The sequence below is a fragment of the Myxocyprinus asiaticus genome, chromosome 23 (assembly GCF_019703515.2).
Source record: "Myxocyprinus asiaticus isolate MX2 ecotype Aquarium Trade chromosome 23, UBuf_Myxa_2, whole genome shotgun sequence".
NCBI classification, from domain to species: domain Eukaryota; kingdom Metazoa; phylum Chordata; class Actinopteri; order Cypriniformes; family Catostomidae; genus Myxocyprinus; species Myxocyprinus asiaticus.
Window position 1 is genome coordinate 7,005,706 of NC_059366.1, and position 12,201 is coordinate 7,017,906.

Genomic DNA, 12,201 nt, shown 5'->3' on the forward strand with positions numbered 1-12,201 from the left:
GCAAAAATGCATTAGCTTTCACTGGTAACAGGTTACAATAATTTGAATAAGACGCACAGATGGCTTTGTGGATGCTGATTACAGTTTTTAGAACAGTCTGAATAGGTAGAGTTAAGTGCAGTTAAGGGAACGCACCACATCAGAATCAGAATAAATCCAATCTTTAAAAAATCCGTCATAGGCAACTTATTGCTGACTGTCTTGTTTGATTCTTTTGTTGTCGTATCATTCACCTTCTTCATTAAATGCATTGCCAAATTATCTTGTTAAAGGCAAAGATGGGGTTACTGTTGAAGATGATGAAGTTAATGGTGTGTAATTGTTATATTTCACTGTGGCGTCTTTCCTGTGCAGTTCCTGTCAACTTGAAACTACCCATTTGTGTATTTCATTGATGCAGTATTTCCTTTTGATTAAAATTGCAATCCACATAACAAAAATAAGCAGCACTGGTGTAGTTACTACTGTAGGAAACAACATCCTTTCGCTACAGTACTTACATCACCGGTTCTTACAAGTTTATGTATACATACAGCGGAGTCTAAAAGGCCTCATTTATTTATTTATTTAAATCTTTCTTAATTACGTTTGAAAAATGCATAACAGAAATGTTATGACGTAAAACGAAAAAGAAATATTTAAGATGCTGCATTAATTTTTTAATTTACTTATTAAATGTCAGCAAATTTGTGACATTGACCATGTTGATTTTTTTTTTTTTTTTTTTTTTTTTTATTTGTCATGTTTCTTTGATTCCCTTCAAGCACATGATTTTCTTTGGAACTTTCCCAAATCAGTCTAAAAAACAGATTCAGTTTAAATTAAATAAAAGGAAGGAAGTTTAAATTCAGTTTACATTTAGTAATTTAGCAGATGCTTTTATCCAAAGTGACTTATAAATGAGAAACATTGCAAGCAATTTCTCATAAAAAAGTCAACAATATATGCAGTATGGCACTGCCAAGTTCTCAAAGTGGCTGGAGTAGTATCGAATCTAGCGTATAAGAAAGAGACAGACAAGATTATTATTATTATTATTATTATTATTATTATATTTTTTTATTATGTTTTTTTTTTTTTATATATATATTTCTTTTTATAGTAAGTGTGGAATGGTTAAGTGTTCACAAAACAGATGCGTTTTCAGCTGGCTCTTGAATATTTAAACGTATCAGCAGATTGTGTGGAGATTGGAAGCTCATTCCACAACAGAAGAACATTGGGAAGGAAGGATGCTTAAACAAATAACAGGAAGGAAGCAAGTTTAAACAAATAAAAACGGAAGGATGTTTAAATAAAATAACAGAAAGGAAGGAAGTTTGAATAAAATATCAGGAAGGAATGATGTTCAAATAAATTAACAGGAAGGAAGAACGGATAGACGGATGAAATAGCAGGAAAGAAAACAGGATTGAAGGAAGGAAGTTTTATTAAAATAACAGGAAGGGAGGAAGAAAGGAAGGAAGGGGAAAGGGAAGAGGGAAGGAAGTTTAGATGAAAGTGGAATGAAGGAAGGAAGTTTAAATAAATCAAAATTGTAATACATTTATGAATAACATAATAATGATATTATAATGATAATGAATAACATTACTCATAAATTACATTCATTATGTTAAAAGTAAAATATAATAATAATAAATACAATTTCATGAATAAAACTGTATTTGGATGAATGAATAAATGAATGAATGAATGAATGTAATTTGTATTATGTTAGCCATGTATGGTATGGTGAGACAATTACAGAGTTTATGTACACAGTTTGCAGTTTGTTTGTTTTTCTCTTTCCCCAAACACAAGTATGAATGTGAGTGAGATTCAGAAATTAGCAGTGGCTCAGAGCCCTAGAAAGTGCAGGTTTGATGTAATGCTAAAAAGTCCTGTCACTTTATACACATTGCTTATGCAAATTATGCACATAAAATACATCGGCACATGCAGCCTGACACTTTGAAAGTCTAACATGTAACCACTCACTCCACAGGGGCGCACATCCAATTTCTCAACTTCACCTCTGAGGACAATCATGATTTTTTAGAGGTTCGCAACGGGCCGCACCACAGCAGTTCTCTGATTGGTCAGTTCAGCGGGAGCCACATCCCGCCTCCTCTGCTGAGCAGCACGCACGAAACCGTTATACACTTCTACAGCGACCACTCGGAAAACAGACAAGGCTTCAAACTTAATTACCAAGGTGGGTGTCGTCCAGTCCTGTTCCCTAGAATCAGTACCCCCCCCCCCCCTTATAATGGTATACAATATTTCAGACAACCCTGATCCTAAATCAAAACCAATTGTGAATGATCACTTTACATGTCAGTCATTCATGTTCCTGTCTAAGTGGGCAATTATTAATGGATAATTTAAGCTGAAATAGAGCCCAGACCTTTTAGCATCTGGTAAATGTAAGACTTTCCATTTGCATACTCTGCACTGTTTTCTTTAGAACACCTTCATTCATTTTATTTATTTTTTTATTTTTTTATTGGTCCTTCATGTGGGAGTGATGGCCTTTTACCAGGATCTTTGGAAATATCTAAAGATTCCCTTCCTTTTAGATCATTCGGAGGGCACACTGTTATGACAGCTGGGGTCTTGAAAGCATTTTCAAATCAATAAAACGGTGCATTTTAGATGTGCACTTGGAGTCCACGCAATATAAATAACTCGCCATTGTCTGGTCGCCTCACTTGTAGGTCAAACAGTTCATCTCTCTCTGTTTTTTTTTTTCTTTTTTTCTTATTCACTCTACTGTGAGTTGAAATGGGCAAGGCGTAGCCTTGATCTGTGCTGCAGACGATTTTAAGTGGGGGGAATACTGATGCCATGTATTGATACACAAACAAGGATGGAGAATGAAAGAATATTATTTAGAAGGCTGTTGATCATAAGCACTGCACTTGAAATGCTGCCCGGAAGATGCTCATGTGCTCGGTTTATATTATACAAACAAATCATAAACACCAATAAAAATACACCTTTGTACAGTTTTCAGCTTTTTTTATGTTTTGAAGTTAATTGCCTGAAATAAAATCATTCCTATTTATAGTTACAGTATATGTATAGACTTTTATAGTCTGTAATATATATATATATATATATATATATATATATATATATATATATATATATATATATATATAGTCTATTTACAGACTTTCATTTCTGAATAGTTTTTGTCATAATTTGCTCACCCTCGTACTGTTCCCACCCTGTATTATTTTCTTTCTTCTGTCCAGCCCACCTTTAAAGGTCAAATTACCTGATAATGATTTTCCAATATTGATAAGCTTGTCTTTCTACTTCTTTTCTTTCAGCATATGAATTGCAAAATTGTCAAGACCCATATCCATTCCACAATGGCTACATCATCAACAGCGATTTCAATGCAGGCCAATCTATAACGTTTGAATGCTTCCCTGGATATGTGTTGGATGGCCATTCTGTGCTAACATGTCAGCACGGAATCAACAGGAAGTGGAACCACCCTTTTCCTCGCTGTGAAGGTAAAGTGAAAGAAATTGTAAAGGAAGGAAAATTTACGGGAAAACAAAAAGGAAGGAAATAGAAAGGAAATTAAGAGGAAAGGAAGATAAATTCAAGAGGAAAAGAAAGGGAATGGAAAATAAAAGGAAGAAGAAAGGAAATTAAAGAGGAAAGGAAAGGAAATGGAAAATAACAGGAAGGGAATGGAAATTCATGGGGAAAGGAAATGGAAAGGAAAGGGAAAAGAAAGGATAAAGGGAATTAAATATATTTATTAAATAGGGAAGGGAAGGGAAGGGAAAGGAAACGAAAGGAAACAAAAGGAAAGGAGTAAAGAATTTTGTTCTTTTCCAGTATCCCTGTTTGCAGTTCTTACATTGTGTACTGTGATTAGCATACTCCTATTTTCAGCCCACTTTGCCCTCACTTTAAAACAGAAAGCATCAATAATTCTCTGACTTTTTGAGACTTACAAAGGTATTATCGGTCGTATTTTGCACACCCAAATGCCTTTTTAAATATGCTCTTTAACTTCAAGTGATACTACTTTGTATGACTAGTACAATGAGAGCCATTGTGTTTTAAAACCATCTTTAAAACACACTTTAAAGACTCGAACAGTGGAGACACACAGTATGCTACTGGGAGCTGTTCTAAATAGTAGCCTTAATGATTGCCGTGTGTAGTGTAGTGTGAATGCCAACCTGTCTTTTATCGATCAGTCGCTCAGCTCGTTCCTCCCGGTCTTCCGTATGCAGAATCTGAGCTGCAAAGGCTTTTGTGCCTTTTGAAGTGTTCTCTTGTGTTATGTGGTTTGCAATAGTGTCTTTACTTACAACCAGCCTCAGGATGTTCTCTTCTCATTTTCAGTTTTCACTTATTAGCTGCAAAGCTCAAATGAAACATTTCACTCTTCCATGGTAGTCTTTAATGGAATAGTTAACCCAATAAATGAAAATTATTTACTCACCCTCATGTCGTTCCAATCCCATATGGTGTTTTGGAACACAAAGGGAGGATTTTTGAAGAATCTTCACTCAGCATTTAGTTTTTGAAATGATATGAGATTGAGTAAATAACTTTCATTTTTGGGTGAACTTTCCCTTTAACATTGTGATTTTGTAGTGTTTCCTGGTGTTGAGGTCTAAATGTCTTTGAGAATGATAAATTACTAACACGGTCATGATTGAGTAATGTTTACATCTCCACTCAGCTCCCTGTGGCTACAATGTGACAGCTCCAAACGGCACCATCTTCTCTCCCGAGTACCCAAATGAGTATCCAAACTCTCAGGACTGCACTTGGCTCATCACCGTGCCTCATGGTCATGGCGTTTACATCAACTTCACCCTCCTCCAAACAGAGCCTGTTACAGACTACATTGCTGTCTGGTGAGTAGAACCTCATTTAACAAACAATTTTTTAAGTTTGGAGAAACTACACTAATGCTGCTATTGTTGTCATGCTTCATATGGAGCATTACCCAGATTGAGCGCTACTTTGTTTACCAATATTTGTAGTTTGTAGTCATGCATTTAAAGATGTAAAGCTTTGTCTTCAAAGCAATGGGAGAATCTTGCGAAAACATGTCCAGGTCACATACTGTATATGTACATTTGTACATACATACATACACACACACACACACACACATATATATATATATATATATATATATATATATATATATATATATATATATATATTACAGTAATGAGTGTGAGTAATAAGAATTGGCAGCTGGATGTGCATAAGTGTCATGAAAATAATGTCACAAAGCAAAACAACCTTAATGATACCAAAATAGGCTTCATTTTCTTCCAGCAAAATTAATTTCTTATTTCTCTTTTGATTTCTGGGTGAAATGTGACCTGGACATGTTCTTGACATAGAAACATACCCAATGACTGTTTAGTTTAAACATCTTCATTTATTTTGCTAAAGTTGTGTAAATACAAAGGAAGTTAAATAAATTAACAAATGTTCGTTCAATTGTAGGCACTTTGTAATAATCAGAGAACACAGAGCCTAATGCAATTTCCTTTGAATAATCTGAAGACAGATGCTATTTACACCTCAGTGCAAACAGTGGCAGATATTATTTTCACCCCAACCCTGGTGCAAATAATGGTAGATACTAATTGCACCCTGGTGAACTTAGTGTCAGATACTGTTTGCAACTATATTTAAATACTAACATACAGTATATGGGCATCACTGCAGTGTGTTTATTGTGTTTATTTAGAGTCCCACAGACACACTACATTAACCCCTACCCCTTAACCTAACCTTAACCTTACCCTAGAAAAAATAACCTTGCTTTTACTACAGTAACCATGGTTTCACGCGGGAATGAGTGCGATCGACAAACCCCGTCTCTGGATCCAACCCTTCTCTGCACTCCCCGACATTCACTGTGATCAAATCACTGCGATGAAATCAGAATCACAATCAGAATGAGCTTTATTGCCAAGTATGGTTACACATACAAGGAATTTGTCTTGGTGACGGGAGCTTCCAGTGAACAACAATACAAATACAATACAAAAACAGCAGCAAGACATAGATAATAATAAAAAATAAAAAATAATTATACACATACGTACAGACGCACACATACATACATACATACATACACACATACACATGGGTAGTGCAAATCTAATACAATCTGTTATGTACAGTGCAAATGTTTTTTTGTTTTTTTCAGAGGAATGAAATGGCAGAAGAGGTTGGATGTGTTGGATAAATATAAGAAAGACTAAACTGTGTATTGCACATAGTTATTGCTCAATGGGGCAATTTAACTGTTCATGAGATGGATAGTCTGAGGGGAAAAAACTGTTCCTGTGCCTGACGGTTCTGGTGCTCAGAGCTCTGAAGCGTCGGCCAGAAGGCAACAGTTCAAAAAGTTAGTGGGCAGGGTGAGTGGGGTCCAGAGTGATTTTTCCAGCCTTTTTCCTCACCCTGGAAGTGTATAGTTCTTGAAGGTGGGGGGGGGGGGGTAGAGGACAAGCAATAATCTTCTCAGCAGTCTGAACTGTAAATCAACAGAATATAAATCAACATTTATATACATTTTTATCTATTATTTTAAGTAGTATTCTTATAGGAAATATTAAGAGTGGAAACAGGAAATTGGATGGGAAAAAGAGTGGGACTAAAGGTGGATTCAAATCGCTTGTCGCTAGGACAACAGTACACACTCACACACCATCTTTACACCCCACGCCACTGCAGTGACATCTATAGGTTAGTTTGTCATTTATTTCTGTGGTTCCACCAGATTACTGGTTTGCAAATAGCTGATTAAAACAATGCATAGCAATGGTGGAAAAATACATTTCCTGGCGCTTTCCCTTATATAGTCAATCGTTAATCTTCAAAAGCCATTAAACACAGTGGACTAGTGTGTTAAGTCATCATTTTTGCGATCTGTGTTCACGCTGGTCTGTAATGCAAAGCTGTTATTAAAAAGCCAGCACAATCTCACCATAAATTTGAAAGTAAATAAATCTTCTCAAACCACTTAATTGTATGCTATTAATATGTTGTTTATTGTGAGGATCACAGGTTGTAATGCAATTTCAATGCGTGTTTCCCTATTCCAGGGACGGCCCAGAGCAAAGTTACCCACAGCTGGGGATTTTCAGCGGCAACACGGCCCTCGAGTCAGCCTACAGCACTTTCAATCAGGTTCTAATCAAGTTCCACAGCGACTTCTCCACAAGTGGATTATTTGTCCTCAATTTTCATGGTTAGTTTCTCCTCCAAATGAAAAATTTTGCCGGCGAAGTGCAATGCATACTGTAAAGTGCTGCTTGAAATATATTTGAAATATGGGATTCATCTTGTTTTTATACTCTAAGGAGGCATGACTGGTTCTGATGACATCACGTTATTTCTGGAGATTAGATGAGTTGAAAATAGAAGCTTCTTTTGGCCTCTTTGATATCAGTGTCAGCATGCAGGCATGTGTTGAACTGCATGGTAAAATGGGAGTGTGAAAATGAACCAGTCTTTCATCTAAACCTGCAACTTTCGGTCCAGAAGAAGCCTATCATGTTTGCGAGTTATAGACGGCTGATTTAAATACTTCTTTTGTTCTTGGGAGAACTCTGACTCATGCATGGTTTCATATGTGGAATGTGTAAGTGATACTCTCAGTACATTTTGTCAAGTTTACAAAGGCTGTGTGTGTCAATCAGGGTTGTGCACCATTCAGAACTGCATTTAAGGGATAGTTCACCCCAAAATGAAAATTCTCTCATCATTTACTCACCCTCCTGGCATCCCTGATGTGTATGACTTTCTTTCTTCTGCAGAACACAAACAAAGATTTTTAGAAGAATATCTCAGCTCTGTAGGTCCATACAATGCAAGTGGCTGCCAAAATTTGAAGCTCCAAAATGCACATAAACACAGCATAAAAGTAATCCATAAGTATCCAGTGGTTAAATCCATGTCTTCTAGAGCAGTATAATAGGTGTGGGTGAGAAACAGTTCAATATTTAAGTCCTTCTACTTTTGTTTTTGGTGATTCTCATTCTTCATGCATATCGCCCCCTACTGGGCAGGGAGGAGAATGTATGGTAAAAACTGACTTAAATATTGATCTGTTTCTCACCCACACCTATCACATCACTTCAGAAGATATCGATTTAACCACTGGAGTCGTATGGATTACTTTCATGCTCACTTTATGTGGATTTTGGAGCTTAAAAAATTTGGCATCCATTCACTTGCATTGTATGGACCTACAGAGCTGAAATATTCTTCTAAAAATCTTCATTTGTGTTCTGCAGAAGAAAGAAAGTCATACACATCTGGGATGGCATTAAGGGGAGTAAATTATGAGAGAATTTAAATTTTTGGGTGAACTACCCCTTTAAAAATGCTTTTTGAATTTCACTGCATTTATTGAATTTGAATGAAATTCAGTTGAATAAAGGTGTCAAACAGGATGCAGAATTGTCCTTCAAATTTAACTTGAAGTAATTAAAATGTAAATGGAATGAAATTCATTTGGTTGGTATAAAAACTAAATAAATAAAAAATAAAATAAAATTATATATTGCATTTTAATTAATTTTTTGATAGAAATTGTATTAATAAATTAAAACAAATTTAAATAAAAATATTGTTTCATATTTTCTATTTTATGTTACATTTCATATAAAATATTATTTAGATTATTTAATACAATATGTTTATGTATTTGCATTTAATTAATCAACTTTCATGTTATGGAACGGGGTGAAAGAACACTCTTATTTTCCCCAAAGTCTTGCAGCGCCGTAGGTTGTTGTGTTGAACTAATGACATTTCTCTTTTATGTGACTGTTAAATTTCTTTGAATTGTAATTCAGTAAATTTCTTTCCCATTCCTGGTGTGAATATGTGAATCGCTTCAAAACGTTTTGTTTTTATTCCCAAAGCTTATCGGCTCAAGAAGTGCCCACCTCCTCCTTCGGTTGAACAAGCAGAGATTTTATATGAAGACCAGGACTATGAAATCGGTATGAAGTGAACTACTGCTCATTTGTGCAAGAATAGCAATGACATGTTGGAAAATAGTCCTTCAGGGCAAAATGACTCATCTGTCTCACCCCCTCGTACAGGTGACGTTGTGAGGTACCGCTGCTTTCCAGGATTCACATTGATTGGTGATGATGAGCTGACCTGTAAACTGAACTCTCACCTGCAGTTTGAGGGCCCACCACCAGCGTGTGAAGGTAAGTCAACACTTTGAGATTCACTAAATTGTTGTGCCTCTTTATCATGCAGTAATTTAGTTAAAAAAAAAACTCAGCTATTTTATCTATTTCAGCATCTTAATAACTAGCCAAACACAGTACAACTTGACCAGGCACTAAATGCGCTGGAATAAACCATTTTCAAGGATGCAAACAACAACAAAGTACTTCCAATGCTACTGCATATGTCTCATTCTGTAGGATTTCTAGAAATGCTTTATTTTTATAACCCAGAACTGTCAAAAAAATGACTAGCGCATACTAGCTAAAACAGAACAAATAAGATATGTGCAAAATCTGAAAATAAACAATGATGTGTTATTACCGGATCCTTTAAATAAGACTTTGAAGCAACAACTGTTCTCAAAGGATATCAAACTTGTACCTCAAGCAACTTATCCAGATGTGTACTATTATCTTTTTGACATTAAGTGCGTCTACACAAGAAAAGCGATGAAAGCATGTCATAGTTTAGATATTCACAATTATTTCCTTAGCGGAAAGGTCGGGAATACAGCTGAAGTTAGAAGTTTACATACACTGAGGTTGAAGTCATTTAAACTAATTTTTTAACCACTCCACAGATTTAATATTAGCAAACTATAATTTTGGCAAATCGTTGAGGACATCTACTTTGTGCATGACATGAGTAATTTTTCAACTGTTTACAGACAGATTGTTTCACTTTTAATTGACTATATCACAATTCCAGTGGGTCAGAAGTTTACATACACAAAGTTAACTGTGCCTTTAAGCAGCTTGGAAAATTCCAGAAAATGATGTCAAGACTTTAGACAATTAGCCAATTAGCTTCTGATAGGAGGTGTACTGAATTGGAGGTGTACCTGTGGATGTATTTTAAAGCCTACCTTCAAACTCAGTGCCTCTTTGCTTCCACAAGTCTGGTTCACCTTTGGAGCGATTTCCAAATGCCTGGAGGTACCATGTTCATCTGTACAAAATAATACGCAAATATAAACACCATGGGACCACGCAGCCATCATACCACTCTGGAAGGAGATGCATTCTGTCTCCTAGAGATGAATGTAGTTTGGTGCGAAAAGTGCAAATCAATCCCAGAACAACAACAAAGGACCTTGTGAAGATGCTGGAGGACACAAGTAGACAAATATCTATATCCACAGTAAAACGAGTCCTATATCAACATAACCCGAAAGGCTGCTCAGCAAGAAAGAAGCCACTGCTCCAAAACCGCCATAAAAAGCCAGACTACAATTTGCATGTGCACATGGGGACAAAGATCTTACTTTTTGGAGAAATGTCCTCTGGTCTAATGAAACAAAATTGAACTGTTTGGCCATAATGACCATCGTTATGTTTGGAGGAAAAAGGGTGAGGCTTGCAAATTGAAGAACATCATCCCAACCGTGAAGCATGGAAGTGCTTTGCTGCAGGAGGGACTGGTGCACTTCACAAAATAGATGGCATCATGAGGAAGTAAATTTATGTGGATATATTGAAGCAACATCTCAAGACATCAGTCAGGACGTTAAAGCTTGGTCGCAAATGGTTCTTCCAAATGGACAATGACCCCCAGCATACCTTCAAAGTTGTGGCAAAATGACTTAAGGATAACCAAGTCAAGGTATTGGAGTGGCCATCACAAAGTCCTGACCTCAATCCGATAGAAAATTGTGGGCAGAACTGAAAAAGCATGTGCGAGCAAGGAGGCCTAAAAACCTGACTTCGTTACACCAGTTCTGTCTGGAGGAATGGGCCAAAATTCCAGCAACGTACTGTGAGAAGCTTGTGGAAGGCTACCCAAAACATTTGACTTAAGTTAAACAATTTAAAGGCAATGCTACCAAATATTAACAAAGTGTATGTAAACTTCTGACCCACTGGGAATGTGATGAAAGAAATAAAATCTGAAAGAAATCACTCTCTCTACTATTATTCTGACATTTCACATTCTTAAAATAAAGTAGTGATCTCAATTGACTGGAGTCAGGAATTGTGAAAAACTAAGTTTAAATGTATTTGGCTAAGGTGTATGTAAACTTCTGACTTCAACTGTATTTAATCGCTCCCATTATAATCAATGAAGCTGTTCACACTGCAAGCCATGATCCAAATTGTAATGTTTACATTTTATGACAATCATGTTTATGTTTCTGCCACGAGTCATAATGAATGAAGTGTCTCCCGTGTTGCTTTGAATGTGTTTGACAGCTAACCAGAACTGGTCCTGGAACAAATACTTCACTTTCCAAAACCAGTGAATATTCTTTGAAATGGTCTGTAGTGCTGTACCATATTTATAATATGTCACTTTCATTCTTTTCTGTGTTATTTGCAAAATAAAAAAAAAAGTTTGTACACTTTCTAGAGATCACGCAGCAGTGATTTATCAAATGATCATGAAATTATGCAAAAGACTGTTGTAGCTTTCTGCATTTTAAAGATCTAATTCTGGTGTCGGGATCACAGTGATGGAGTGATGCTGTACAGTCCCAGATAAAAATTATCATGATTTCACCATGCAAATTGCATTCAGGCATGTTTGATATGCTGATAACATTGTTAATTCACATTAACAATGCTGTCAGCAGGCACAATTTACCAGTGAATAATAGGAATTACTCAAAAATAAAGCATCCTGACTAGAGCTGTCAAAATGAACACGTTAACGCATGCAATTAAATTTTTTTTTTTTTTTTTAAAGCGTTACTTTTTCTTAATCGCGATTAACACATGAACTAATTTTCACGTTAGATTCTTATATTTTGTTCAGTTCTGTGTGAGTTCTGAACACTGGCTGGGGCGAAACCTTTGCGACGTGTCTGGGGTTATTACTCTGATGCACACACAACAGCGATTCCGTGACAATGATCAAGTATGGAGAAAGAACCTCTTAATCATATTTGTTGTAAAAAACAAGCCCAGATGGGACTTGTGATAAGCTGCATTCACACAGCCTGCTGCAGTGAAGCAT

General features: G+C 36.1%; 1 protein-coding gene across 1 annotated transcript in view; it reads left to right on the forward strand.

The window, feature by feature from the left end:
- The window catches only part of LOC127414313 (CUB and sushi domain-containing protein 1-like), a 520,597-nt gene that overhangs the window by 423,196 nt on the left and 85,200 nt on the right, over window positions 1-12,201 (forward strand). Inside the window, exons 41-46 of the mRNA XM_051652256.1 lie at window positions 1,988-2,197; window positions 3,321-3,509; window positions 4,703-4,880; window positions 7,101-7,246; window positions 8,928-9,008; window positions 9,111-9,224. Coding sequence (XP_051508216.1) covers window positions 1,988-2,197; window positions 3,321-3,509; window positions 4,703-4,880; window positions 7,101-7,246; window positions 8,928-9,008; window positions 9,111-9,224 — 918 coding nt within the window. The remainder of the gene's footprint in view (window positions 1-1,987; window positions 2,198-3,320; window positions 3,510-4,702; window positions 4,881-7,100; window positions 7,247-8,927; window positions 9,009-9,110; window positions 9,225-12,201) is intronic.